Source organism: Balaenoptera borealis, assembly GCF_965194805.1.
Source record: "Balaenoptera borealis genome assembly, chromosome: 1".
NCBI classification, from domain to species: domain Eukaryota; kingdom Metazoa; phylum Chordata; class Mammalia; order Artiodactyla; family Balaenopteridae; genus Balaenoptera; species Balaenoptera borealis.
This window is the reverse complement of record NC_138860.1, coordinates 60,484,525-60,512,238: the sequence shown is the minus strand read 5'-3', so window position 1 is coordinate 60,512,238 and position 27,714 is coordinate 60,484,525. Positions and strand designations below refer to the sequence as shown.

General features: G+C 37.6%; 3 protein-coding genes across 6 annotated transcripts in view; 1 reads left to right on the top strand and 2 right to left on the bottom strand.

Annotated features, from left to right (window-relative positions):
* SELL (selectin L) overlaps positions 1-27,714 on the bottom strand; it is a 126,536-nt gene that overhangs the window by 91,540 nt on the left and 7,282 nt on the right. The window lies entirely within an intron of this gene.
* Positions 78-6,131, bottom strand: METTL18 (methyltransferase 18, RPL3 N3(tau)-histidine). 3 transcript variants are annotated; one of them, XM_082394955.1, is made up of 2 exons: positions 6,108-6,131; positions 78-5,090 (listed from the first exon to the last, which is right to left on the bottom strand). In XM_082394955.1, exon 2 carries the CDS (start codon positions 4,877-4,879, stop codon positions 3,758-3,760), a length of 1,122 nt encoding a protein of 373 aa, XP_082251081.1. In that variant the 5' UTR covers positions 4,880-5,090; positions 6,108-6,131; the 3' UTR covers positions 78-3,757. The 3 variants fall into 3 exon arrangements, with proteins under 3 accessions (XP_082251081.1, XP_082251079.1, XP_082251080.1); XM_082394953.1 differs by having other exon boundaries at positions 5,990-6,129; XM_082394954.1 differs by having other exon boundaries at positions 6,032-6,120.
* FIRRM (FIGNL1 interacting regulator of recombination and mitosis) overlaps positions 6,205-27,714 on the top strand; it is a gene marked incomplete at its 5' end in the record, with an annotated part of 43,538 nt that continues 22,028 nt past the window's right edge. The window contains 10 exons of one of the 2 annotated variants that reach the window (XM_082382658.1): positions 6,205-6,408; positions 9,910-9,949; positions 11,130-11,218; positions 12,792-12,896; positions 13,616-13,756; positions 16,045-16,210; positions 17,951-18,035; positions 19,743-19,881; positions 24,705-24,785; positions 26,769-26,833. In XM_082382658.1, the coding sequence (XP_082238784.1) occupies positions 6,205-6,408; positions 9,910-9,949; positions 11,130-11,218; positions 12,792-12,896; positions 13,616-13,756; positions 16,045-16,210; positions 17,951-18,035; positions 19,743-19,881; positions 24,705-24,785; positions 26,769-26,833 (1,115 nt within the window). Of the gene's footprint in view, positions 6,409-6,452; positions 8,887-9,909; positions 9,950-11,129; positions 11,219-12,791; positions 12,897-13,615; positions 13,757-16,044; positions 16,211-17,950; positions 18,036-19,742; positions 19,882-24,704; positions 24,786-26,768; positions 26,834-27,714 lie in introns of those variants that run through there. The other variant, XM_082382659.1, reaches the window with a different exon arrangement.

Below are 27,714 nucleotides of genomic sequence, written 5' to 3'. Positions count from 1 at the left end.
TTTACAATACTTTCTTTAGTAATCTTTAGGTTACTAAGTTGCTTGTTATTATTGTAATTTTTACTGTCTCTTTCAAACAGAGTATTAATCCTTCTCCTGAAAAAGCACTTTGACAACTTCCTGTATAGATGATGAAGCTACTTTTAAGGGTTATCTGAGTTCACTTTTAATTCCTTAAGAAAACAGCAATCGGAATTGTGAGAGACTATCTAACGGTGATAAGGGTACTGTAGCTTCCCCCAACCAACCTGGTTGACTAGAAGCTGCATCCCAGGGCTGCAAAAAAGTATTCTTTTATGGCACAGAGAGCTTTCTCTGCTGGGCTGCACCCAAGTCATGATGGTGATTTTGAATGTGTATTTTCACCCATAGAAAACACTTAATATCAGCAAGCTCAGTGCCACCACAACACAGTATGAGAAGTTCAGGAAATTCTAGCTGAGGTGTAGGCAAAGAATCAAGTTTATGTTGTCACATAGTTTAGTTGCTATTTCTTTTTTTTCAAATAGCTATGTATTAAGCTATAATAAAACCTGAATAAAACACTATGGAGGGTACTGAAAAGTGAAGGCATATTTTCTCCTCTAGATGAGCAGCTGACCCCATCAGACCCCATCTCCCCTGAGGACAGTACAGCACATGCGTCATTGGCAACTGCATTTGACAAAGGAAGTGTGTCAGCTCCAGGTCCGCGTGGAGACATCCCCAGTTTCTGAACTACAGGCAGAGAGCCTCTGTGGGGCAGTGGAAATGGAACTAAGGGTACAGGCACATCTGACAAACGGGGAGTTTAAAGGCAGAACACAGGCTACATGTGAATGAGTTTTTAGAAAAAAATTTGCAAGATGCATTCTTCTTCATCCTTAATGCTCTGCAATGCCAAAGCATCCAAAAAAGACAACTTGGAAACTGCAAGGTGAAGTTTGGGGAGGGTTGTGGAGGGAGAGAACGGGGGTTGGCCTTGGGCAGTGAAAGTTCTGGAATCTATTTGTTTCTCCAAGTTCTGAACTGGGATTTGTAAACTGTAAAGTCACAAACCCAATTTTTAAGAAACGTGAACAAGGCTTCCTATTTGATTGCGAAAACAGGGTGACAGGATGAAAAATATTATGAGAATTCATGAACATAATAATTTCCATTTATACATAGGAACCATGTGGAAGGAACCATGATAAGTGCTCAATACTACCTTTTTTTTTTTTTTTTTTTTTTTTTTGTAGTGAAGGAAAATGCAGCATTTATTGTAAGGCACCAGTGCAAGGAGAATGGGTGACTCATGCTCTAAAACTCCAAACTCCCTGAAAGGTTTCCAATATTAACTATTATTCTTTAAAAGAATTCTGTTAGGGAGATATTACTATAAACCCCATTTTGCAGTTGGGGAAACTGAATTTTAACCCAGGTATTGGACTCCAAAGCTCATTGTCTTAACATATATGCCTCTTTAAATGATTAAGCTATTTACATGAGAAAGTGCACTATGCATCCCTCTCCTGGATTTATATCCATAATTTTATCTCAAGTCTCTTTTGCTGCCAGCTATCTTGGGTAGATGTGTCCCTGTTCGGCTGTCACCTCCAGAATTATCTTTAATGCCCAGGATTATCTAGTTCCTAGGACTGGGCTTCTGCTTTGACTCCTGCTGTTTTCACTGGACCCCCCCCCTCCTGTTCAGGGCCTGTGTCTCTTCTACTCCTGGAGAGGCCTCCTAGATGACACCTCTTTGGGTATCTAATTCGTCATGGAGAACTGAGAGATACCTGTTTGTCTCGAAATTACTGATGCTGACTATTGTTATGGGACTCTATCTAATGCTTTGTACATCCTCAATTAGCCAAACCTGCTGTCAGGGCCTATTCTACCTTATCTAGTAGGTGGGTCTGGAATTGTAGCTGTGATATTTGCAGTTAACAGTATCCTAGGTACAAGCATCTGACTACTACATGTCCTCTCAGCAGCTACACCTGTGCATTTACCTGATGGAATACAAATTATTTGATTATAAATGACTTTCTTCATATTATAGTTTATATATATATATATATATATATATATATATATATACATACACACACATATATGATATATATGCATTAGGGATTTACGTACAGTACATATAATTTTTAATGATGTGTGTAAATAAGTTTCTTTAACAATGACTTTCATTTCGGAATAATAAAAGGGTGCTAAGAAATATATGTGATGAAAAATAGGCATTGTAAGACTATTGGGGTGGTGAAGAGTGAAGCTTTTAAAAAGATTTCAGTTCAGATTCTGATTCTGAATGTGAGGAATGTGATTGGGATCAAATTACTTACTTTCTTGAGTCTCAATTTCTTTTTTTTTTTTTTTAGTTAATTAATTTATTTATTTTTGACTGCGTTGGGTCTTCGTTGCTGTACGTGGTCTAGTTGCGGCGAGCGGGGGCTTCTCTTGTTGCGGAGCATGGGCTCTAGGCACGTGGGCTTCAGTAGTTGTGGCGCACGGGCTCTAGAGCATAAGCTCAGTACTTGTGGCGCATGGGCTTAGTTGCTCTGCAGCATGTGGGATCTTCCCGGACCAGGGCTCGAACCCATGTCCCCTGCATTGGCAGGTGGATTTTTAACCATTGCACCACCAGGGAAGTCCCTCAATTTCTTTAAAAATCGAGATAGTAATGATAACCTAATTCAGGGCTATTATGAATATTATATGTTAGTATATGTAAATCTCTTCTACCCTGCATAAAGTAAATGCTGAAAACTGTTAGCTATTATGATCATTATTAAAATGGGGATGATATATAATTTATGAGGTTATAAATATTAAGCAAGATATATACAAAGTGCCTAGTTAACAGATGTCCAGTAAATATCACATTTCATTGAATCCAAGTCGTACCATTATTTTAGGTACCTCCAAGAAAGAAAAAAATACTGCCAGTTGTACAATAATTATTAGACAGTAAGGTGGACCCCAATTTTAGATATGTTAAGTGTGAACATTTTTGCATTAGAATCAAAATACTTTTTCTCCCCTTCTTTGCCCTACTTAACTAGTGAAGAGTCTTTACTCCCCAGAATCTGGAATTCTGTTTCCTATTCTTTTTCCTCCTACCAAGACCCTAGCGTCTCCTACTTCCTTGGCTAAAAAGGGCTAAAAGCACTGTAAGTTTTCTGTACCACCTTTATATTCTCTATCATGATTCCCCTTATTTCCTCCATCTTAATGTTGAATTCAACTGCTCAGCATTCTAATTCTTATTATACAAGATAAATGAATATAAAAATAAAACAAAACAAAAACTTCTTCCTAGTTGCCCAAGGCCTTCAATCTAATATTTAGATTCACAATGATTTAGTGATGCATATGTATGTCTTTAGAATTAACAGCATGGTGATCGATCAGGCACTTCATGTGAACAGAAACTGACAAAGACAGGGAAGAAATTCAAACTTGAGGTAAGAAATGGCAGATTTTCCTGGGAACAAATTTATATGTCAAAGGTGGTAGAAAGGTCAAATAGAATGAAAGTGGAGAACAGAAAACTTTCCCACAAAATGATTTCCTAGGAGATCTTTTCAAATACTGAGGAACACTATTTTTTCAGTCTCACCTAGCAAGTACAATGTCGCTAATATAGTTGGTCTCTTATTTGGATAAACAAAACTAAACAAACACCATAATTTCAGAAAAAAATAATAGCAAAGCAGAAATGAAACATTCAAAATAAGGTTTTGGTTATTTTGTTTATTTCACTTAGGACACTCAGTGGGCATTAACTGGGGTACTTAAAATTCATCTCAATTAGGAATCTCTTTAGTCCTTCATCAATTATTTCGAGTGTTCTCATCTCAAATACATTCCTTTCTTCAACAAACTTCTGAAAGAGATGAGTACCTCCACCCACACCAAAATAATGTGCTTTGCTGGCCAAAAGCACCCGTCCATTTTTATCTAACAATCTAAGGAATGTTTGGTGCAAAGGACCGTAATAATCTGGATTGTAAATGGTTTCTGAGGTAAGAATGAGATCATATTTTTCAAAAAGTTTTTCACTGCTTAGTAAAAGCTTACAAAACTCTGACCACTCCCCAGAAAAGAACCGGAATTTACATAGTTCTTGTGCTACTTTTGATTTCCTGCACCTTTTCACATCTGGTTCGTTTACATCATTTTCTTCATCTTCCGAAGTGGAGTTAGCCACGACATTAGGTAAGGTTACTTCATCAATCACCACACTGTTATAATCTTGAAAATGAATTTCTTTGGCGCCTCCCTTGAACGCCATTATACCCAGCAACCCTGATCCACAACCAAGATCCAACACTTTTTTCCCAGCAAATTTCACTTTGGCCTTTGTAAAATATGCCAGGAGGTCAAAGGTACATTCCCAGATTTTTAAGCCTCCTTCATAAACACCTGTAATCAGATCAGAGTGAGAAGAAAAGCTTTTTGAAATGATGTTTTCTCCAGGGAAGTTCTCTTTCAACAAGGTGGTTTTCACTACTGATATGTTCATATGCTGGAGACCTGGTAATGTTTCTATGACTTTATTTTCTAACACTTTCTTTAAATCTTTAGGCATAGCATGCTCTTTGGCAACTCTCAAGCAGGGCTGTTTTTCATGTGGCTCCAAGCTACTTGAACTGTTAGCTGCATCGAGTGACCTGTCTGTGTCTTGAGAGGGACCTGCATTTCCTGCTGACTTATGTTCCCACAAATGATCCTGAAGCAGGTCAAACTGTTCTGTAGAACATTTTTTGTCTCTATGTGTACCTTTTTGTCTTTCTGAGACTGAAGACTCTTTTGAGGAATCTAGGGCCAAGGCTCCGTCTCCAAGGGATGTTAATTCATCTTCCAGATGGTCTTCTATAGTGAAATTAAATTGAAAAGTCATTCTCTCATAAAATGAACACAATCGTTAAACTCAAACGAAGATTCTTCAACTTCTGGATAGAACTGATGACACACACGTAAACCTGCTTTCAATTATTCTGTTAGTTTTGCTGGAGGTCCATTTCTTTTTAGCTGCTTATACACAGTTACAAATATTCAGAGATATTTACAAATGACTTTTAAGAGGTCTTTGCTCTTTTTTCAATTTAGCTCTGGAGAAAAAAAAAAAGGAAAATTGTTATTAAAAAGCAAAATGACACATTTTATGTAAATGTAATATTAAACAGTCCCCCGCTCCACCCCCAGCAGCTGCCTTTTCTATGAAAGCGGTGGAGGGACAGGGAGATAAAGGAGACTTGGAAACACACACACCCTTCAGGTTTCAAAAGCTGGAGAAGAGAATAAACCGTAAAAACAAACAAAATAACAGCAGCAGCAACAACTAGAAATAACGTAAAGTCCAAAATTCTCAGGCAGGAAATGACAAGCCTAGCTATTTAGTGTGTTTCATCTGTCACGACCCTGCCCAAACATATTAACCTCCTAAACTGCCAGAATCTCTTCAGTCTGTTACCGTTTCAAGTGACAGGACTTCAAGATTGTATTTTGATAAATGAGCATCCCTTTAAAAACAGGAACAGGTATGCTCTGATGTGTGTAAATTCATTCAGATGACCTCACTACAAACATTTCGCGGAGACCAGCAGCCCTAAGTGTACTGGGAGTGAGTGAGGTAACTGTGGAGTAATTAGTAAAGATTAGCTTGACACAGAATAAGGGCACTGAACTGTGCGGGGAGGTCCGTAGAAAATGGAAGCAAGTTAATAAAGAGACTCTTCTCTGTATCTACTGTGCTAGACACTTAAAATATACCGTCTACTTCAATTTGCACAACAATTCTGGCAGGTGGGTCTTTATCCCCATTACATAGGATGTACAGAGTAGGGTCAACACATTAAATGAGTAGGAAGGCGCCTGTTTCTATCCCACTTCACCGCGGGACTTGGAGTCATTTCTGGCTGTAGGTCCCAGGTCAAACCCGACACCAGATGTGCCACCTCAAAGCCCCAAGGGACGGAGTGTAGCAAATCTGGGGACTTCCGGCACTCACCTCCCCCAAAGCGTGTCAAAGCAACGTTACAGCGATCCAGACCTGGGGACGCTAGCCCCCCGGCAGGTTCCCAGCTCCCGAGTACTCCGGCCAGACCCTCCGGACTGAAAGCGCGCACCAGTGAGTCGAGTCCTCCGCGGGCCAGACAAGCCCGGCTTTTATGCCCAGTCGTGTGGGGCCCGGGCTCACTAAGGAAAGCGGCGCCCTTCCTCTCTATGGTTTTGGCTCGCAAGGCCTGCCGGGACGGTGGGAGTTTCCGGTCTTGGCTCTGGCGGGAGTGTTTCGAAGCTTTGGTCTTGGGCGACAGCATGTCTCAGGAACGCGCTGTCCCGGCGAGCGCGGTTCCCCTGGAAGAATTAAGTAGCTGGCCGGAGGAGCTATGCCGCCGGGAACTGCCATCTGTCCTGCCTCGTCTCCTTATATCCTTCATTGTCACTTCCACCTAGAGAGGGGTGTGGGGCCTGTCTCCAATCTTCTCTCCTGTCTCATCACACCCGCTGCCGGGCCGTGTTGGGTTCCTGCGGCTTCAACCCTCTCCTTTCTCTGTTGATGAGCGAGATGAGTAAGCGAGGGAAGGAAGGGCGAGCGAGAGCCGTGGGTGCCGGGACCGAAGGCATGCCTGGCTTTGGCATCCGAAGGGCTCGCAGAGATGTTCTGCCAGTGGTTTTGGCAGTGGATGTGGCGTTTTCTGCCATTCCTCTGGGCCTTTGAGTTGCTCTGTACGTGGTTAAGCGTGAATACTTTTCCATGGGGCGGGGGGAGCGGGGGCAGGCAAGTACTCAGGCTTGAGCTGTAAGGTGAGCTGACTGGATGAAGTAGAGAGAGCGAGGTACTCTGAGCTCTCATCTCTAAAATGGGTGGTGAAAATGAATACCTTCCTCACTATTTTGAGAATCAAATTAAAGGACGTAGTTCTGACACGGTGCCAAGTCTGTAAGATGTTCAGTAAATGCAAATGTTCTTCCCCTCCCCTTTTTGAACCTCTTTCGGTTTATCGCTGGTGAGAAGGAGTTGCTTCCTTTGCTAATTGGCTTTCATCTGCTGGGTGTGAGGTACTTAATGTCTCCGTTGTCCAGATGCAGGCCATTTAGTAGTCGAATCCCTTTTTGGTTTAAGTGTATCTGGAGTCCTAGCCCTTCATGTTAAGGGGTAATTTTTTTTTTTTTTTAACAGCTTTGAGCACATAAAACTACGCTCAAACGAAAAAAAAGGACCTTCACTTGAGAGAGTCTTAACACTGCAAAAATAATTTTTTTTACAGCTGAAGCCAAATTTAAATATTACGGTCACGTAGAAATCATTCACCTGGGCATTGGCAAAGTCCCACTTAGGTACCAAAGCGCTTTCTTAGTTATCGAGTAGATATGGAACTGCTGTCCTCAAGGATTTTTGATTTCGGTAGCAAATAGCCATCCTCCTCCTCAAAAAATTTTACTAGGTACAGAATATTATATGTACCAGGCAGAGTGTTAGGCTTCGGGGGGAACAAAGATAAGAAACACGGTTCCTCTTTTTCTTGTCAAGCTTATAGGGGGATTTCAGTAATTGAAAGTAAAGCTTGTTTATTTTTATTTTTTTATTTTTTATATATTTATTTATTTAGTTTTGGCTGCGTTTGGTCTTCGTTGCACATGGGCTTTCTCTAGTTGCCGCGAGCGGGGGCTACTCTTCGTTGCGGTGCGCACGCTTCTCATTGCAGTGGCTTCTCTTGTGGAGCACGGGCTCTAGGCGTGCAGGCTTCAGTAGTTGTGGCTCGCGGGCTCTAGAGCCTCAGGCTCAGTAGTTGTGGCGCACGGGCTTCGTTGCTCCGCGGCGTGTGGGATCTTCCCGGACTGGGGCTCGAACCTGTGTCCCCTGCATTGGCAGGTGGATTCTTAACCACTGCACCACCAGGGAAGTCCCAAGCTTGTTTATTTACATCAAAAAAAAAAAAAAAAAAAAAGTCAACATTCCCACCTGGTTTTGCATCTCAAACTTAAAATTCAAAAGAACCCAAACCTGTTCTTCCCCCAGTCTTCGTCATCTAAATAAACGGTTTTACAAGCCAAAACCTTCAGTCCTCTCTCTCTCTCTCACATCCAATCAGCAAGTCCTTTTGTTTCTGACCTCAGACTGTATCTTGAATCCGAAAGCTTATCTCCATCCTGGTTGCTACCACTCTTTCAGACTTCCATAACCTCTCACCTGAACTATTGTTAATAGCTCCCTTGCTTCTACTCATGTCCTCTTATAATCCATTCTCCAAAAAAAGTTCACAGTGAAAAATATGTTATTTCCTTTTTAAACCACTCCCTCCACCCCAGTGGCTTCTTAACAAATTAGGAAGAAAATCTAAACTTTTACCTTCAAGGCTCCTCATGGTCTAAGCCTTTTCCTCGCTTACTTATTAGCTCACTACATTGTGTCCACAAATACATGAAGCTCACCTGCCTCAGGATCTTCATTTTTGCTGATCCTTCAGCGTAGTTTGTTCTTCTCTCAGCCTTTTGTCCATCTCATTATTCAGGTCTCAGCTCAGATGTCACGTCAGCAAGCCATTTTCAGCGTCCTCAGTCTTAGGTGGTTCTCCCAAACCCAGTCTGTAATACTTATCTCATTGCCCTGTTCAGTTTTCTAAAGAGCAGAAGTAACCTTAATAGAAATTATCTTGTTTACTTTGTTTCCTTTTTACTTTTCCTCGCTATACTGTAAGGTTCATAAAGGCAGGAATTTTGTTTTCTCCAGCACCTAGAATAGTGCCTGGCACATAGTAAGCATTCAGTGAAGGGCTAAAAAATATTGTCAGGTTTTAAAACTGCCTGAAAATCTCATTAGATAACTTTTTTTTCAGCTTTTGGTTTTACTTCAACACTTTTTCAACAAATGAAAGAAATTTTCAGTAACTCCATCACCCAAACGTAATTATTTTCATGTTTTGCATTTCACACGTTATTTTCCAGTCTTTTTTTGGGGGTGGGGGGCCGCACCGCTCGGCCTGCGGGATCTTAGTCCCCTGACAGGGATCAAACTTGTGCCCCCTGCAGTGGAAGCGCGGAGTCTGAACCACTGGACTGCCAGGGAAGTCCCTTATTTTCCAGTCTTTACGTGCATGTCTGCATAATCATAACTTATGTTTAATTTTGGAAGAGGCTAGAATTTTTTTGACCTTTACTGAAATTTATCCACGAGGCAAATTCTACCCTACTGAACTAAAATGAGTTAATGACTATATCTCATTTTGATTGCTGCTGTAAGATATGTATATGCAAAGTAAGATTTCAGAAAAAGAATCAATTCCTGTATTACTGTGACGGAGTTATGGCTTATTCATTTTTCTTATTGACACATACTTTAATAATTCGTATATTATTTTTACAGGAAAACATTTCTAACAATTATTCTGAATGGTATAAAAGTGTATAGTTTATAATGTGATTAACATTTGTAATGAACATAGCATAATTTATTATGACATTTGTAAGCTTCTATGTGCAGAAGAGTTTCTGTCTGATAAGGTGGTAAGATAGATATGCTAGTAACATGAAAAGAAGATAGGAGGTGATCAGTGACTTAAGACAGGTGCAAATAAAGTACTGTAGAAGTGCTGAGGAGGAAGAAATTTCTGTTTCAGAAACCAGAAACCCATGGATTATTATAGACTGTTTCTCATCTGTCAGAAGTAAGTCATAAGTACACATAGTTTGAAAAGATAAGTTTATCCCTGAGCAATTTTGAAGACATTTCCTTAAAGTATTTTCATTATATTTCATTATACCTAGTAAACATTATATTTTTTACAGCAAAATTAAGCCAGTAATTTGAGTCTAATTTCAATCTCTTACTGATCATTGCTTAAGCTTCAAGAAGGGTCCTTTTAAAATCTGTTCTCAGTAGTGAATATCTTACTACTGTAATACTAGTATCTTCCTTAATTTTTTTACTCTATGTATCAGCATTCTGACAGTTGGATTGAGCATATTCGTAAGTAAAATTATCTTAATTGTACGGTTACTTTGATGTCTTTAAGGCCTGAGTCCCACATATCCCAGTTTCGTATTCCCTTTAAGTTTATTCTTCCTATTGTAGCGTTACAGCCTTTGTAATCTTCAGTTACTTAAAATGACCAAATTACTTCAAATTACAGTACTTAAAGTTTTAAATTCCATTTTGGATAGATACCAAAAGTGTTCTGTTTGATAATGTGTGTATAAGCACATTGTAAATTTTAAATGTTAGTTGTTAAACTGGTTAGACTAATATAAAACATAATTTGCAGTCTACTTAATAACTTTCAGCCTCTTCACATATTAGTGTCAATTAGAAAATACTTTCTAAGTTACAAAAGGCTGATTGTTTAGGCATGACAGATTTGTCATTTGGAAAAGTTGACTTTCTTCATCTGTCTTCATTAATCTTACTTGACGTAATTTATTTATTTAGCTAGAAGGAGAGGTAGAGAGTTAGGACTATCCTGCAGAGTTTACTCATATATTTTGAGTTTTCTATTTACATTTCACTTGGTTGTGGAATATTTGTTCATAATCTTGAATCTGTGTGCTGCCTGTGGGGTCTGATTTTTTTAAGGAACAGTTACTTTTTATCCTGTGTATGAGAGTTGTACATATTCATTATAGAAAATTTGTAACATGGAGAAAAACAGAAAAGATAATAAAACAATCATTAATCTGACATATTTAAGATTTTGGCATAGGACATTCTCATCTTGATTCTATATATTCCTGCCAGCCTATCTGTTATTCTTTGTATATACATGTTTATATATATTAAGATTGGAATTACACTATTTGGAAGTTTTTTCATTTTAGCTTAATGTATTGTGGACATTTTGTCATGGTTTTAAACAATCTCTAACAATCATTTTAATGATAGCAGATCCTATTCAGTAGATGTACCCACATCCATTAACTGATGTTCAGTTGCTGGACACATACATTGTTTTGTTTTGTTTTTTAAAATTTTTCTAGTTTTTCAGGTTGTTTAATTGTTAATAGTTTCTCTACATAGAATATGGCATTTTGAAATTGTACAAAGCTTTTGATTGCTAGTACTTAATATGCTCGAATCTGGGAAAGGGTAGTGATCTTTGTTGGCTGACATGACTTAATATTGCTACAAAATATGTTACTATTTTCCTTTATAGAAATTCTGAAAATTATTGTAGAAATGTTTTTACCTCATATGAACCACCTGACATTGGAACAGACTTTCTTTTCACAAGTGCTGCCAAAGGTATAGTACTATTATTATCTTAATCAATTTACTTGTTATAAAGGCTGTTAAGATCTGGCCTCAGTTTTAGACCATTTGTTCTTAATTTCTTAATGTATCACTTTTTTTTTTTTGGCTGCGCCGTGAGGCTTGTGGGATCTTAGTTCCCTGACCAGAGACTGAACCCGGGCCCACAGTGGTGAAAGTGCTAAGTCGTAACCACTGGACTGCCAGGGAATTCCCAATGTATCACATATTTGAAATACAAATAAAATAGTTAAAAGTAGATCTCATATGAGAATATGATGGTGTTAGTATGATTATTAGGTAATTAAAAAAACATTTTCAGAGAGTATGGATCCTTTACTAATTGAATTTACATTATTTGTAGTTGGTTTTAAATACTCTTGTATTTTAAAGCTATTCATTGAAAATTGGGATGGATGATGAAGTTAGTTAAGTCTCTTTATCTTCTCTGTAGAATTTATTAATAACTGTTAAATTTCATTGTATGGAAAAATGGAGCCAACATTTATTAAAGAAGCCTTAGAATAAAAATGGCTGGAAGATTGGTAAAATCAAGTAACTTAAAATATCAGATTCACCAACTGCATTGTTACCTTTTAGATATATGTGGTATAACTTTTCTCTGAAAAGCAGAGTCATAACTTTTTTTTTTAATTGTGGGAACTAAACATACTTTGGTGACAAAATGAAACATTTTTTTATGATAACTTATCTCTTACTGGAATGGATTTCTAAGTTTAGCTTTGAAACAAATAATTATCAGAACTCCTTTTACTCATATTCACTCGATTGTTCTCTATCTAAAAAGTTTCTTAAAATTTGTTGTTGACCGCCAAAAAAGGTCCAGCTATTATATAGATGAAAACAAGATGTTGAGTGTTAACAGGCTTATGGGAAGCAGCGCCCTCTTTAATTACAGTGTGCTGCTGACTGTGGTTATTCTTGTAGTGTAGTGTTCAGGCCATTTAACTTGTTTAGAGTATTAAGATCTTAGGTTGGCTAATGTTTCACAGACAAAAACACTTAGTTCTGAGGTCACGTACTATGTCTCTAACCCAGGAATAGTATTTTGAGTTGGTCAGAAAGGGGAACTGGTTAGAAAACAAGTGAATAGGTAATTCAGCACAAATTCATTACCACTACCAGAAAATATCCTTGTAAATGTTCACATGGATGTTGATTGGTTAAGATCATCATCTTTTATTTATTTAAGTGTAAGAGTAGCACTTTTGTTACATCACCAAAAAATGAACTTTGATCTTTTTTTATGGATGTTATTAAGTAGATTCAAATCACAGAAGTGGAAGACAAATCAATTTTTGTTGGAGGCTTTTTTATTTTAAGGAGATTCTATTGTAGAAAAATAGTATACAAAAATAGAAATACTATAGAAACACTATACAAAATATATATTTTGTTAACTTTATTAGGTACAGTTGTTACACTAGACAATATCCCGTGGCTGTTAATAATGCAAAATCAAATCTAATTTATTTCTTTGAAGATATGCCTTTCCTTTTTTAGTGACTTCTGTTACTACTATTTATGACCTGCTTTGCTTTCACAGACTGTGAGATTATTTGATGACATGATGTATGAGTTAACCAGTCAAGCCAGAGGACTATCAAGCCAAAATTTAGAAATCCAGACCACTCTAAGAAATATTTTACAGGTATGTCAAATATATTAGAAAGGGGGGGGTGGGAGAGCTTAAAGAGTGTGAGATATTAATTAGCTTTATATTCTCTATATAACGCCCCAATGCTAGAATTAAATTTATAGAATTAAAGATATAAAGATATTGCAAAAAACATAAATTCTGAATTTCTTATACAATTTCATGCTTAGTAAATATCTAAACTCCTATAAGAAGACAGGTAATCAAGATAGCATGCCCTACCTGTAATTCTAAAGCGTATGTATGTAGAACACCTGCCATATACTTTGATGTTGTGGGTTAGGATTCCAACTTCTTCTTTTTTTCTTTTTCTTTTTAACCAAACGGCTAGCCAGTTTTTTTTGGTTTTTTTTTCTAAGATTTTTTCGATGTGGACCATTTTTAAAGTCTTTATTGAATTTGTTACAGTATTGCTTCTGTTTTTTAAATTTTGGTTTTTTGGCTACAAGGCATGTGAGATCTTAGCTCCCTGACCAGGGATCGAACCTGTACCCCCTGCATTGGAAGGCGAAGTCTTAACCACTGGACTGCCAGGGAAGTCCCTAGTCACTTTTAATATTTGTAGTTCTGACAGACTGAAGTTATGTGTAAGGAGGAACAGAGAGAGGGTCCATTTTGCTCACTGCTGTATCCTTAGCACTCAGCATATTGTCTGACACCTTTTAGGTACACAGAAAATATATTCTGAATGAAACTTCTTTCCGTATTTCCAGACAATGGTACAGCTATTAGGAGCTCTTACAGGATGTGTTCAGCATGTCTGTGCCACTCAGGAATCCATCATTCTAGAAAATATTCACAGTCTTCCCTCCTCGGTCCTACATGTAATCAAAAGTACATTTGTACATTGTAAGGTGAGTGATGGGTCTAAGTACACTTTATTTTTTTTAAAACATTTAAAAAAATTTTTATTTTGTTTATTTTTTTCTGGCTGCGTTGGGTCTTTGTCGCTGTGCGCGGTCTTTCTCTAGTTGCGGTGAGCGGGGGCTACTCTTCATCGTGGTGCGCGGGCTTCTCATTGCGGTGGCTTCTCTCGTTGCAGAGCACGGGCTCTAGGCACCCGGGCTTCAGGAGTGGTGGCTCGCGGGCTCTGGAGCGCAGGCTTAGTAGTTGTGGCGCATGGGCTTAGTTGCTCTATGGCATGTGGGATCTTCCTGGACCAGGGCTCAAACCCAAGTCCCCTGCATGGGCAGGCGGATTCTTAACCACTGCGCCACCAGGGAAGCCCTAAGTACACTTTAAATGGCCTAGAATCCATGGGCAAAGGGGCTGAGTTTGTGGTGCTTATAGTATTTGTTCATAAGTTTACATTTTAACCTATATTATTGCAGTGCATTTTTCCATAGAACAAAGAGCATGTATGTAAATATTTGTTTCAAAATAAGTAGTTATAAAGAAATCTTAAAAAGGGGGCTCATGCAGTTTTGTTGTTGTTGTCTTATTCTATTTCCTCTTGATAAGGAAAGAAGTGATACAGATTTGTGTCAAGTCACAGGGATCCTCAAATAGTTCTGTCATGGCATTAGTGGCTCAGATGAATTGCTTAACAATTAGGTGCCTATTAAAGGGACACTGACCCTTATTTAGTCCTGAGACAGCTTTAAAGCACAAACGCTGGCCTAGGATTTGTGGGTCACAGGAAGTTTTGATAATGCTGTTTGTTGGGTGAATGAAAATTGCTAGTTAACTCATGCTTCTCTTTGGTGACAGGATACTGAAATGTCATGCACCGGGCCTAACGTTATTTAGCTCCCTTTTAGTTCTATATTTGTAAGATCTTGGAAGTCAGAAATCATATTTTATACATACCTGCATCTCTCAAAGTACACTATATATAATGGAGGTTCACTAAACATTTGTTTAATGAACGAATATGTCATTCACTAAGAAGCATTAAATTTTTTTTTTTTTTTTTTGCTGGTGAGAATTCTTTTCTTTAATTGAAGTATAGTTGATTTACAGTGTTGTATTAATTACTGCTGTACAGCAAAGTGATTCAGTTATATATATATATGTACCTTACTCTTTTTTAATATTCTTTACCATTATGATTTATCATAGGATATTGAATCTAGTTCTCTGTGCTATACAGTAGGACCTTGTTGTTTATCCATTCTATATATGAAAGCTTGCATCTGCTAACCCCAACCTCCCACTCCACCCCTCCCTCAACCCCCTCCCCCTTGGCAACCACCAGTCTGTTCTCTGTGATTCTGTTTCTGTTTTATAGACAGGTTCATTTGTGTCATATATATATTTTTTTATTTTATAAATTTATTTATTTATTTTTGGCTGCATTGGGTCTTCGTTGCTGTGCGCGGGCTTTCTCTAGCTGCGGTGAGCGGGGGCCACTCTTCATTGCAGTGCGTGGGCTTCTCATTGCGGTGGCTTCTCCTGTGTCAGAGCACGGGCTCTAGGCGCGCGGTCTTCAGTAGTTGTGGCTCGCGGGCTCTAGAGTGCAGGCTCAGTAGTTGTGGCGCACGGGCTTAGTTGCTCTGTGGCATGTAGGATCTTCCCAGACCAGGGATCAAACCCATGTCCCCTGCATTGGCAGGCGGACTCTTAACCACTGCGCCACCAGGGAAGTCCCTGTGTCATATTTTAGATTCCACATATAAGTGATATCATATGGTATTTGTCTTTCTCTTTCTGACTTCACCTAGTCTGATAATCTCTAGTTGCATCCATGTTGCTGCAAATGGCATTACTTTGTTCTTTTTTTATGCCTGAGTAGTATTTCATTGTATACATGTACCACATCGTCTTTATCCATTCATCTGTCGATGGACATTTAGGTTGTTTCCATGTCTTGGCTATTATGAATAGTGCTGCTATTAACATAGGGGTGCATGTATCTTTTTGAATTATAGTTTTGTCCAGATATATGCCCAGGAGTGGGATTGCTGAATCATGGTAATTCTATTTTTAGTTTCCTGAGGAACCTCTGTACTGTTCTCCACAGTGGCTGCACCTGCTTACATTCTGATGCTATTCTGCACCCCATGTTTTGCATATGCTCCCCACCCACCCACTCTCTAAAAGCATTGCATTTATGAGCTCTGATAGAATGAATTAAAATACATTTGGCTCTTGAGTTTTTTATGATTTGCTTTTTCTCTCGTTTTTATTTCTTTGTGATCAGAATAGCGAATCTGTTTACTCTGGGCGTTTACACCTAGTCTCAGACCTTCTGCAGGCTCTTTTCAAGGAGGCCTATTCTCTTCAAAAGCAGCTAATGGAACTGCTGGATATGGTTTGCATGGACCCTTTAATAGATGAGAATGATGACGTTTTGAATATGGTAGTAGGTGAGTGAAGAAAACTTACTACTTAGTATATGATGTATATTGACTATAAACTGTACATCAGTTAAATTATTGAACTCAATGTTGTTTCTAATGATTCATGATATTATGTGTAAAAAAATTTAAATCCTACCCAATAAACTTTTAATCTCTTAAATTTTAGATTTTTTAAAATTGATATTTGATGCATTAACATAGATTTATATATTTAGCCAATGTTCAAAGTAGGTTGTTTCTCCACAATGATTAACAAAGAAAGTTATGCAATTTTATACCCTCTAAAGTAGCCCAAATTCTGAAGCAGTAGCTTTCAGAGTTTTTAAACCATAACTTCATAGTAAGAAATGAAGTTTGCATTTCTTCCCGGAACACATATAATTACATACTTGTATGTATGTTTGTGAATTTGTATGTATATACTACATTTATTTATTGTACTTGAAATAATGTACTCTATTATAGTCTATTTCATTTTTAAAGAATTGCTGATTGCTACTTTATTAATTTCATCACTTACCAATGGATCATGGCCCAGAGTTTGAAAAGCAGTACTCTAATGAAAAGATTGCATTCATAGCTTCAGCATAAAGAGAGTAAGGTGGTTTTGTGCAGTATTATCAGGTATCTTTTGCTCTGTAACAAACCAACCCAAAAATCTATTACATTAAAGTAACTACTAGGGAGTTCCCAGGTCGCCCAGTGGTTAGGACTCGGTGCTTTCACTGCTGGGGCCTGGGTTCAATCCCTGGTCAGGGAACTAAGATCCCGCAAGCCATGTGGCATGGCAAGAAGGAAAGAAAGAAAGAAAGGAAAAAAGAAAGAAAGGAGGGAGGAAGGGAGGAAACAGAGATGGAGGGAAAGAGAGGGAGAGGGAGGGAGGGAGAGAGGAAGGAAGAAAGGAAGAAAGAAATCAAGCAACTACTGTTTCATTTATTCATGATTCTGAGTTAGTGTTTTAGGCTGGGCTCATGTAGAACAGCTTTCTCTGCTTCACATGGTGTAACTGGGTCACTCGTGTGTTTGTGGTCACTGACCTTATTCATGGTCGTTTGTCGGCAGAGGGAGAGATAATGTCCTGAGCCAGTCCCGTGTAGCCCATCATGCAGCAGGTTAGCCCAGGCTCAGCTACCTGCTGATGGCCTCAGGGGTCCTAAGAGCAGCAAGAGAGGGCAGGCCCCAGTGTGCAGGCACGTTTAAAGTCTCTGCTTGGTTTATGTTTATTTTTGTCCTGTTGACCAAAGCAAGTTATGTCGCGAAGCCCAGGGTCTTTGGAAGCGAACTGACTAAGAGCGTGGACACAGCAAGGGGGTTTATTGTGCTCATTTTAACAAGTAATCTACCTCAGGCAGAGTACAAGCCTTAATGAGTACTGTACAAATTCATTTTGATTCTTCCTTGTTAGGTTTTCTTTCCTTAGCAGTATATTTTGTCATTTTTGATTCGAATATCTGTAGAATATTTCAGTTATAATAGGGCATAATTTTTAGTCCACTGAACATTTTTAGTTTTATTTAGGTCATAGAGTAGGTGTAAACATCAAACTTAATTTTCTGTAATTTATAAAAACCCTAAATCAAAAGCCTGACACTTACTTTCACTAATTATTTTGAGATAATTTTTTTCAAACTGTATTGCCTGTTTTAGCAAATGTCAAAATTGTTCAGTAGATATTTTTAAATATAGAAGAAACTCACCCCATATGACATTTGAATGTCCTAAGAGTTCTGTTATCTTTCTTTGTAGTTATTCATTCATTGTTGGATATCTGCTCTGTTATTTCCAGTATGGACCATGCATTTCATGCCAATACTTGGAAATTTATAATTAAGTAAGTTTCTGTTTTGTTTTGTTTTTACTTTTTGTAATCTATTTTCCTTATCCAAAGTCTTAATTATTTGTAAGTTTTCTTAGATTGCATTTAAAACATTTTGTATGGGTGTGTACAATATTTACTGACACTGCTCTCTTATAATCCAAATGTTGTACATGTAGCTCCCAAACTAAATCATACTTCTTTATCCTGCTCTCTCTAAAATTAAAAAAAAGTTCTACTCAGTTAGCTAGTACATCTGAAATAATGGGCCATGGGTCTTAACCATTTGCCTACTGCTACTATTGTTTAACTGACTATCAAGTATCCTATTTCTCGGCTTAGATAAAGTAATAATTATAATTAGGGCTGAATATAATCCCCTCATTATATACTTTTGAGTTGTTCAATTTTAATTCCATTTATAATTTTAACTAGAGCATTATGAAGGGTTGCTAGGGAGGCTGTCCGTAGCATTCATCAGATTCTTGGGGGGGAGGAGATATAGTCGAGATGTAAAAATGGTTAAGGACCTCTACTTTATACATATGCGTAAAACATTAAAGGTAGTGTAATACTTTCAGGTCTTAGGTGTTTTTCTTGCACCACCAGGTCATTACGTTGCCAACAAGTAATAGTGCAGTGGTTCAAAGTGTCAACTCAGAGCCATACCGCATATGCTTGAATCCATTCTGAAATCACTTACCCCGTCTGGAACTCTTAGGCAATTTGGTTAACTTCTCTGAGTCTTAGTTTGCTCATCTGAAAGTGGGAGTTATAACAATAGCACCTTCTTTGTGGGGTTATAGTGAGAATTGAGTTTATCAGTGTGAAATGCTTGCAACTCTGCAAGTCACATAGTGAGTGCTCAGTGAATTAGCCACACCATCACCATCACCATCACCATCGCCATCACCATCATCATCATCATCGAATATCTTCCAGTCTTGCCCCGCTCTGATTCATTTTCTATCGAGCATTCAGACTGATCTTCTAAAAATGTAAATCAGATCATGTCACTCTACTGCTTAAAATCCATCCCAGTTTACTAAAAGTAACAACCTAATCCTCTCTGGCTCCCGCCTTCTTCACCAGCCCATCTCCATTGCGCTATCCCTGCTCTCAGCTCCTCAAACATAATACACTCTCCTGTCCCAGAGCCTTGTCACAGCTTTTCCCTCTGCCTGGGATGCTTCTCTCGTGTACTCTACACCTTGCTAATTCCTGCTTATCTTTCAGTTCTCAGTTTAAGTGTTAGGTCTTCATGGTAGCATTCTTTTCATCCTCACCCTGAGAATCAGTTAGATTAGATCTCTCTATTGTAGCACCCTGGACTTTTCTATCTTGGCATTCATCACAGCTGTATTCAATTAACTATTCTTACATTATTTAATGTTCTCTTTTGTGCTAGACCAGAAATTCCATGCAGGCAGGCCAGAGATTGTGTCTTTTCATTCACCCCTCTATCTCCAGGTCTTCACAGAGTGCCTGGCATATAGTAAGAGTTCAATTAATATTTTATAAGGAGAAAAAAAAAAATTATCAACTTACTCAAACTAACATGACAGCTTCAGAGGTAACGTCAACACATCTTAATTATGCCGTGTCTAATATATATGATGCATTTTGATTTTTTACATGTTCTTTCAAGTCATATTTTTATGGTCCTAAGTTACTTGATGTGTTACTTGTGGTGATTATATTCTTTTCTTTTTATTCATTTAGGCAGAGCCTTAAGCACCAGTCGGTTATAAAGAGTCAGCTGAAACACAAAGATATAATTACTAGCTTGTGCGAAGACATTCTTTTCTCCTTCCATTCTTGTTTGCAGTTAGCTGAGCAGATGACACAATCAGATGCGCAGGTAAAAATATGGTCTAACAACACTGTGAACTGTAGCTCTTTTTCTTTTGGCAGTTACTAAATCTCATTTAGATCTACGGATCAGTTTACCTAAAAGGGTTTTAATTTGTTTTGTTTTCGTTTTTAATCTGTGGGATTATTTACAGCCCATAATTACTTTTCACTCAGAGCATTGCATTAGACCCCTATCTGCTTTTGTTCCATCTATAGTCTATCTGTCCCTGCCTTTTTAAATACTCACTGGTTGGTCAAGGCATTCTCCTCAGAATCTTTTCTACCCTTGGACAAAAATCTAATTCCTTAGTCCTGTATTTATTTAAGGTCGTCTTGATGATATAGCCACAGTCAACCTTTTCTTCACCAATCCATTACAACCTGTAGAGATGCAGTATACAGCTGTGTGTATACTTGGTGTATACTTACATTTATATTGATTTCAAAAAGTTATAGTGTTGAATTGGCATCCCTTTTATAAAACAGATTGTATTCTAAAAATCTGTAATATGCTTATTGGGAATTACAGTATATTTTCCTGTAACAGTGTTTATACATAGTGCCTTCTGTTCTCAGACTAGCTCTTTAAAGTTTGTTTAACTCGTAATAGTCCTAAATTATAGGATTAATAGTACTCAGGACCTAACAGTTATAAGCAATAATTTCAGTGGGAAAATGAGTTAAATATTTCTCCGTAGAATAACAGTAACATCCCTTCCTGTTGTGGACCTGCAAACTGATACAGGGTATTCCTTTGTACCTGTGCTCTTCCCTGCCCTGCAGCTATGCAGGTGGACATGTAAGGATTCATCCAGTTCCTAAACACTGGTCACAACTCATGGGGCAGGGCTGATCTGGAAAGACAAACCTGAGAGGAGGGTGGAAGTTTGAAAAGGGGTCCTGAAGTTGGTAAGAAGGAGTGAGGAGTAACTTTAGGAAGGGGCAAACCCTTTCCTTCTTGCTTCTCTTCTGTTTCTCTTTATCTATCCTTCCCTTACATTCTTTCGTTCTTTTTTCCTTTTCTTTTGTGTCCTCACTTCCTTCCTATACCCTTTCTGATTCCCCTCACCTTCCCGAAAGGAGAAGGCATTTTGCTGGGTATCCTGTGTCAGTGGCAGGAAGGACGTTCCCCTATCCACCTTTATCCTATACATCTGTATCCTCAACCTCCACCTCCTCTTTTTCCAATTTCCATCTTGCTTATCTTGACACCACAGATCCCCCAGCTAGAGTTACTTGGAGAGTAAGATTAGACAGAGATTCCTGGACAGGAGTAAGTTGGGGAAAGCCCAAGCCACAGTATAGTCTATAATGGAAGAAGAAAGAGAAGTCCCGAGGGTACCTGACCAGGATGGCTATTTGTACATGAAGTATTGAATACATAAGTTCAGTGTATATAAACTGCGTGTATATGAAAATCAGAGAATTTAAATCGTAAACTTTCCTAACTGTCCAAGCAAATTTTCATGTTTTGCCTTACTTGTTTTTCTTTACTTACTTGGTACTGATAAACGAAAGTAGCACTACTTACTGTCCATTGCCTGAAATGGAGCTTTGAGAGGGTCTGTGTAGTTTCTCCAATCTTAACTCTAAATTTTGATTAACATCGCCCTCTGCTGTTCACTATTGATATTTATTGAAGAATCAAACTATTTCATTAAACTCTTCCAAGCAGTTTTTTCACCTTGTTTTTAAAAACATCAGAATAAAACCTCTAGATTTCATAGGTAATATGCTATTTATGGAAGCATGTAGATGTATCAGTCCCTAAATTAGGTTCCTGAGGCTGCTATAACAAATTACCACAAATCAGGTGGCAAATTTGTTCGCTTGCACTTCTAGAGGATAGAAGTCTAAAATGTGTCAGCAGGGCCCTGTTCTCTTGAAGGCTCTAGGGGAGAGTCTGCTCCATGCCTTTCTTAGTTTCTGCTATCACTGGCATTCCTTGGCTTGCAGCTGTATAACTTCAGTCTCTGCCTCCATCATCACGTGGTGTCCTCTCCCTGTCTCTTCTTATCATCTTCATAATAGGGACACCAGTCATGTTAGATTAAGGGCACATCCTACTCCAGTATGACCTCATCTGAACTAATTGCATCTACAATGTAAAGGTACTGGGGGTTAGGACTTCACCCTGTCTTTTTAGGGGACACAGTTCAACCTGTGACAGCCCCTAAAATAGATATTTATTCTCTCTTAAGTCTTGAACATGGTTTCAAAATGAGACTGTTGTATTAGACTTTGTAACAAGCTTTTTAGCCACAAATAATTTAGTTTTTCTATAAAGATAGGGAAATTTATTTGTAACGCTCTTAGATATAAATTTAATTTGCACTGTAATTCCTACTTTTGTTCATATAATGCTTACTGAAAGTTATATTCAGAAAATAAACTCATATTTTTATATCTGTTGCCTACACTGAGATTCATTGCTCACTACATTCAGATTTTATCGGTATTTTTCTTGTTTTATTTAAAGAAAGGAAGACTGGATACTCAATATTTTGAAACATTAAAAATGGTTTTCCTTGTTTATATCCCCACCCCTTTTTTATTGGCATTGAGATGCAAACTTTCTGACTTAAACAGTTGAGTAAATCAAGGTGGGATAGTATTTGTGTTGTACACTTGCTTTTTGAAAATGTGAAAATCAGTTCTAGATTTAATTGGTATGCTATTTAGTAATGAAGTAAAACCAGAGTCTTCAACCAAATCTTATACAATTTCCTCTTGAATGAGAAAGAAAAATTTTAAGTAGGCAAACATGATAAGTTGTGTGTCCACATTTATTCATTTAATTCATTTACCAGCTATCTCCAGATTCCTTACTGTGTGCCAGAAAATGTGCTGGGTACTAAGCCAGCCACATCTTTCTGCCTCCAATAACTTATAGTCTAGGTTGGGAGATAGTATAAGCAGGTAATTATAGACTAGTGTGATCTTCGGAGAATTGCGGGTTGGCTTATGTGAGTAAAGGTAGGAACCCAATCATGAAGTCAAGAACAGTTTCTTGTGATATGACATCTAAGCCAAATAAAATTTCTTATTGAGTATCTTATAAGTATCTTAGATTCATTTTTAATCTCTGTCCTTTCAAACTTCCATAGCAGTGTATGAGAGAGTTCATATTCATAATTATCAAAGAGGTGAATTTTCATCTAACTTACTCTTGCTGAGGAAAATTGACTATTTCCAAATATTTTTATAAAAGGTAAAAATGAAGGGTCATACTCAATTAGTGGATTATTCAATTCCATTTTGATTGGTTTAATTAAGGTTTTGATATATTTTTGGAAAGAGATTGAACATACACAGTTAATAAAGTTATTTCATTTGAAATTATTCTCCAAATTAAAGATAATAATAATAATAAAAAAATAATAATGTATCTGTTTGACTTAATTTTAAGGTACTAATTTAAAGCTCTTTGGATTGTAGTGTGTATTACACATTTGGATGACATAACAACCAATATTTATTAAGCTAAGTTGCCTAAGTGTCAGACACTATTTAAACCTCACAGTAACCTTAGTGTAAGCCACATTGCACCCTCATAGAGAGGCTTGGTAACTTTCCCACGATCATGCAGAGGTAGTGGTAAGGCCAGGATTTCAATCCAGGTAGGGTGACTCCACTGTCCTCTACATCCCCTGTATACACATAGATATCTTGGCATTACCCAGTGTTTTATCAACTTACAAATGCTCAGAAAACCCTCACACATTACACAAATACCTAACATGAACAGTGAAATCCTACTTTCATCTGCTACAGAGAACCACAGGTAAGATTTCGATTTATTTTGGGAGGGTTAGGGAGGAAATATTAACACATAACACACATTTAAAAATAATAATAGGATGATATTATACATATTGTTTTGCAGCATGATTTTTTTACTTAATCTGTCTTAGGGCTTTCTATATTCGTGAAGGTATATCTACCCAATTCCTTTTAATAGCTCTATGCTACTACATTTTATGAATATACCTTGAATTTTTTTTTTTTTTAAATAATGAATCTATGTATTCATCATCCAATTTTATACCTTGAATTTATTTAACCATTCTCCAGTTGATGGATACTGGATTTATTTCCATTTTCATTATATAAGAAAGATTGCATTGCATACCTGTGCTGGCATTTCTATAGGATATATTTCCAAAAGTGGGATTGCTACTGGGTCAAGGAATTTATAACACTCTAGCTTTTAATAGTAATGCAAAGAGTGTATTATTTTATGCTCCCATGAATGTTAAAATTAAGTGCTTACTACTCCGCTTCCTCAACTTTGGGATATTATCAGTCTTAGATCTTTGCTAATCAAATAATCCTCTCCACTCCCCCTTCAAAAAATATGTAATTAGGTTGTAATTTAGAGTTTTTCAATTTTAGTTTATTGGAAATTTGTATTTTCTGTGAACTGCCTTCTCATGTCTTACCTGTTTTCTTTTATATCTCATTCTTTTACTTGTTTGTAAGACCTTTTTCTTTTGACCATCTACTGATCCCCATATAGCAAAAAACAATAAGGTATTAAAGTTTCTTTCACTTTCAGATCAATCAAAAATGATCACCTCTTTTGCTGTTATAGATTAAGATTTCTTTTCGGTGATGTAGAGTTTAATTTTTTGACATATGTTTATCATCATTTGTTGTGTGTTCGTATTGCTTCTAACAACTCAGAGAAGAATTACTTTTTTATGGAAAATGTTTACACTCTGTTTATTAAGAGATCTTTTTAGAAAATATTGTCTCATTTACAAGTTTAGCTAATTTCATGTTGTTTTCCTATTTATTGTGCTTTCTTATTTCCTTTTTTTGGAACAGGATAATACTGACTGCAGATTATTTCAGAAAACACTCAAATTGTGTCGTTTCTTTGCCAACTCCCTTTTGCACTATACTAAGGTAAGGCTTATTTTTTTTAATAATGCGTGAATGTGAAATCAACAATACATTGTAAGTTATCCTGTTTTTATTATTCCTGCCAAAAACAATCTTTTGAAGTTATTTAGTCAAGAGTATATTTTGTAGGGTTTTTGGTTTGATATTGTTAATTGTTAAACATTGAGCATCTGTTATATCATTTAAGTTGCTACCATCATATTGTTACTAGATTTGTTTTTTTTAAATTTTTTTTGAAGATTTATTTATTTATTACTTTTGGCTGCAGTGGGTCTCCGTTGCTGCGTGTGGGCTTTCTCTAGTTGCGGCGAGCAGGGGCTACTCTTTGTTGCAGTGCGTGGGCTTCTCATTGCGGTGGCTTCTCTTGTTGCAGAGCACGGGCTCTAGGCACGTCGGCTTCAGCAGTTGCAGCATGCGGGCTCAGTAGTTACGTCACACAGGCCCTAGAGCGTGCGGGCTTCAGTTGTTGCGGCACATGGGCTCAGTAGTTGTGACGCGTGGGCTCTAGGGTGCACAGGCTTCAGTAGTTGTGGCACGCGGGCTCAGTAGTTGTAGCTCATGGGCTCAGTAGTTGTGGCTTTTGGGCTGTAGAGCACAGGCTCAGTAGTTGTGGCACACGGGCTTAGTTGCTGTGCAGCATGTGGGATCTTCCTGGACCAGAGCTTGAACCTGTGCCCCCTGCATTGGCAGGCAGATTCTTAACCACTGCGCCACCAGGGAAGTCCATATTGTTACTAGTTTTATTCAGTTTTCTGAAAAACTTATTTCTGTAAGCATAAACAAAATTATTTCTATAAGCACAGATCAGTTTTCGGAAGGTAATTCAATTTGCCTTTAAATACTGTTTATAAATTATTTCTACCATATTTCTAAATTAGGTTGTTAAAGTTTAAATGTTCAAACTGTGTGATAATTTTAAGAAGACCTGTCTATTTGGGAGTCATCAGGATAGCATAGTGATTGTTGAAGATATATGAATAGAATAGATAAGCTGTCTAGGCAGATTATTTGGAAAAAAGAGGAGAGAATACTTATAGCAGCCAGTGAAAGAAATACCAATAGTAATAAATATTTGTAACTAAAAGAAAAAAACAAAACTATTGTCCATGTTGAATTTGTTTTTGACCTTGTCTTCCTCCTTTCTGAGGAAAAGATAAGGATCTCTGATGACTGTTTATTAGTCAGAACGCCATGGCAGGCTCACTGACTACTGGCACATTGCCGTCCTTATCGGTGTGCTGTCCGAGTTCATCCTTCGGGGCCACTACCACTTACCGTAGTTGGCTGCTCTAACACCGGGCTCCCTACAGCTCTCAGGGTGTGTATTTCAGTGGCAGAGGTACAGGGTGGGAGGGTCCTGGCGCCAGTGGCACTTGTTGAGCAGTTACCCATCTGATATTTGCCAGAGTTGTTAGGAGGCAAAATTGTGCCTAATTATACCATTTTTAAACCAATTCTTTTCTTTCAGGGGAATTTAAATTTTTTAAATAATTAACTATCAGCTTGTTTTCTATATCATATAATACAGTTAAAACTATTTCTTTGACATTCTAAGAGATAGCATAACCATAATGGATAGAGCAGTCACAACTGTACTTTAATCCCAGCCCTACTGGTTTTTAGTTATGTGGCTCAGGTTGCTTGATACCTTAGCTTCAGCTTTCTAGTCTATAAAATGGGGACAGTAATATGTCATAATATTTTTGAGAGGACTAAAATAATGTACGTAAAGTCACTACATGTCTACTGAGCACTTGGAGATATTCAGTAAATGATAGCTCCTAATTGTGGTTGTGTTGATAGTTTTAACAGTAAAGAATTTGAGGTGCTTTTAGCCTCATCCCCTTTTTTCTTCTCATGCAAGAAAATTTTTTCCCTATGTAGCACATCTGGGATTTTATTTTATTTTGCATGCCTTTGATGAGATGATCTATTTTAACAAAGCACATTGTGTATAAAGAGTGAATAGAGTTGCTTTATTTTTAGGAATTTCTTCCTTTCCTGTCTGATTCTTGCTGTACATTGCACCAGCTTTATCTTCAGGTACACAGGTAAGAAGACTGCTATATGACCATTAAAATGTAATAGAGCCATTTGAGCCATGCAAACATTAATGTATATCATTTAAAAATAAAATATCACAGTAATTTTTTCTTAATGTTTTAGTGAATTTTTATCTGCTTGCTTAAAATTAATGGAGACGGAAGCTTTTAAGCAATAGGTTCCGAATGAGTTTTACTTACCTTTATATTCTTAACTAGTACTTTATACCCAAGTGATGAATATTGGTATGATGATAAATACCGAAGGAAAAAAAATGGAGGTTATATATACGTGCATACATTTTGTATCAGCATACTGTTTTTTATCTTTCTTAATTTTTATTTTACTTCTGTGAGATTTAATTCAAGTAGTAGTTGACTCCATCTCAGAAAAAAAGTGAGTTACAGAAAGGGTGTCATAATTTAGATGAGGGCTAAATGACATCTAAAATTGATAGTAACCTCAGAAGAGCCCTTGATTTGACACTGAAAGACTCTGTCAGCTCATTCATCAGCAACCCTCTTATACTTCCTTAATCCATTTAGTCTCCCAGACAGCTTTTCATACCTCTCCCTCATCAAACATCCTAAATCTCCAGCACCACCTCCCCATTTCTCATTGTCAATTAATGTCCTCACTGTGTGTGTCACTGAGAAAAGTGGAAGCAATTGAAAGAGAGCTTCCATATTCTCCTTCTGACACATCAACTATTCTATCTATATCTAGGCCCATATATTTCCTTGTCCCATGAGTGAGCTGTCTGTGTGCCTATCTAAGGCCAGCGTCTATTTATTCATTGGATTTCACCCTGTCTCACATGCTCAGAGACCTTGCTTTAGCAGGTGTTCCTTTTCCCTCTTGCATCATCAATCTTCCCTGCTTTCTCGGT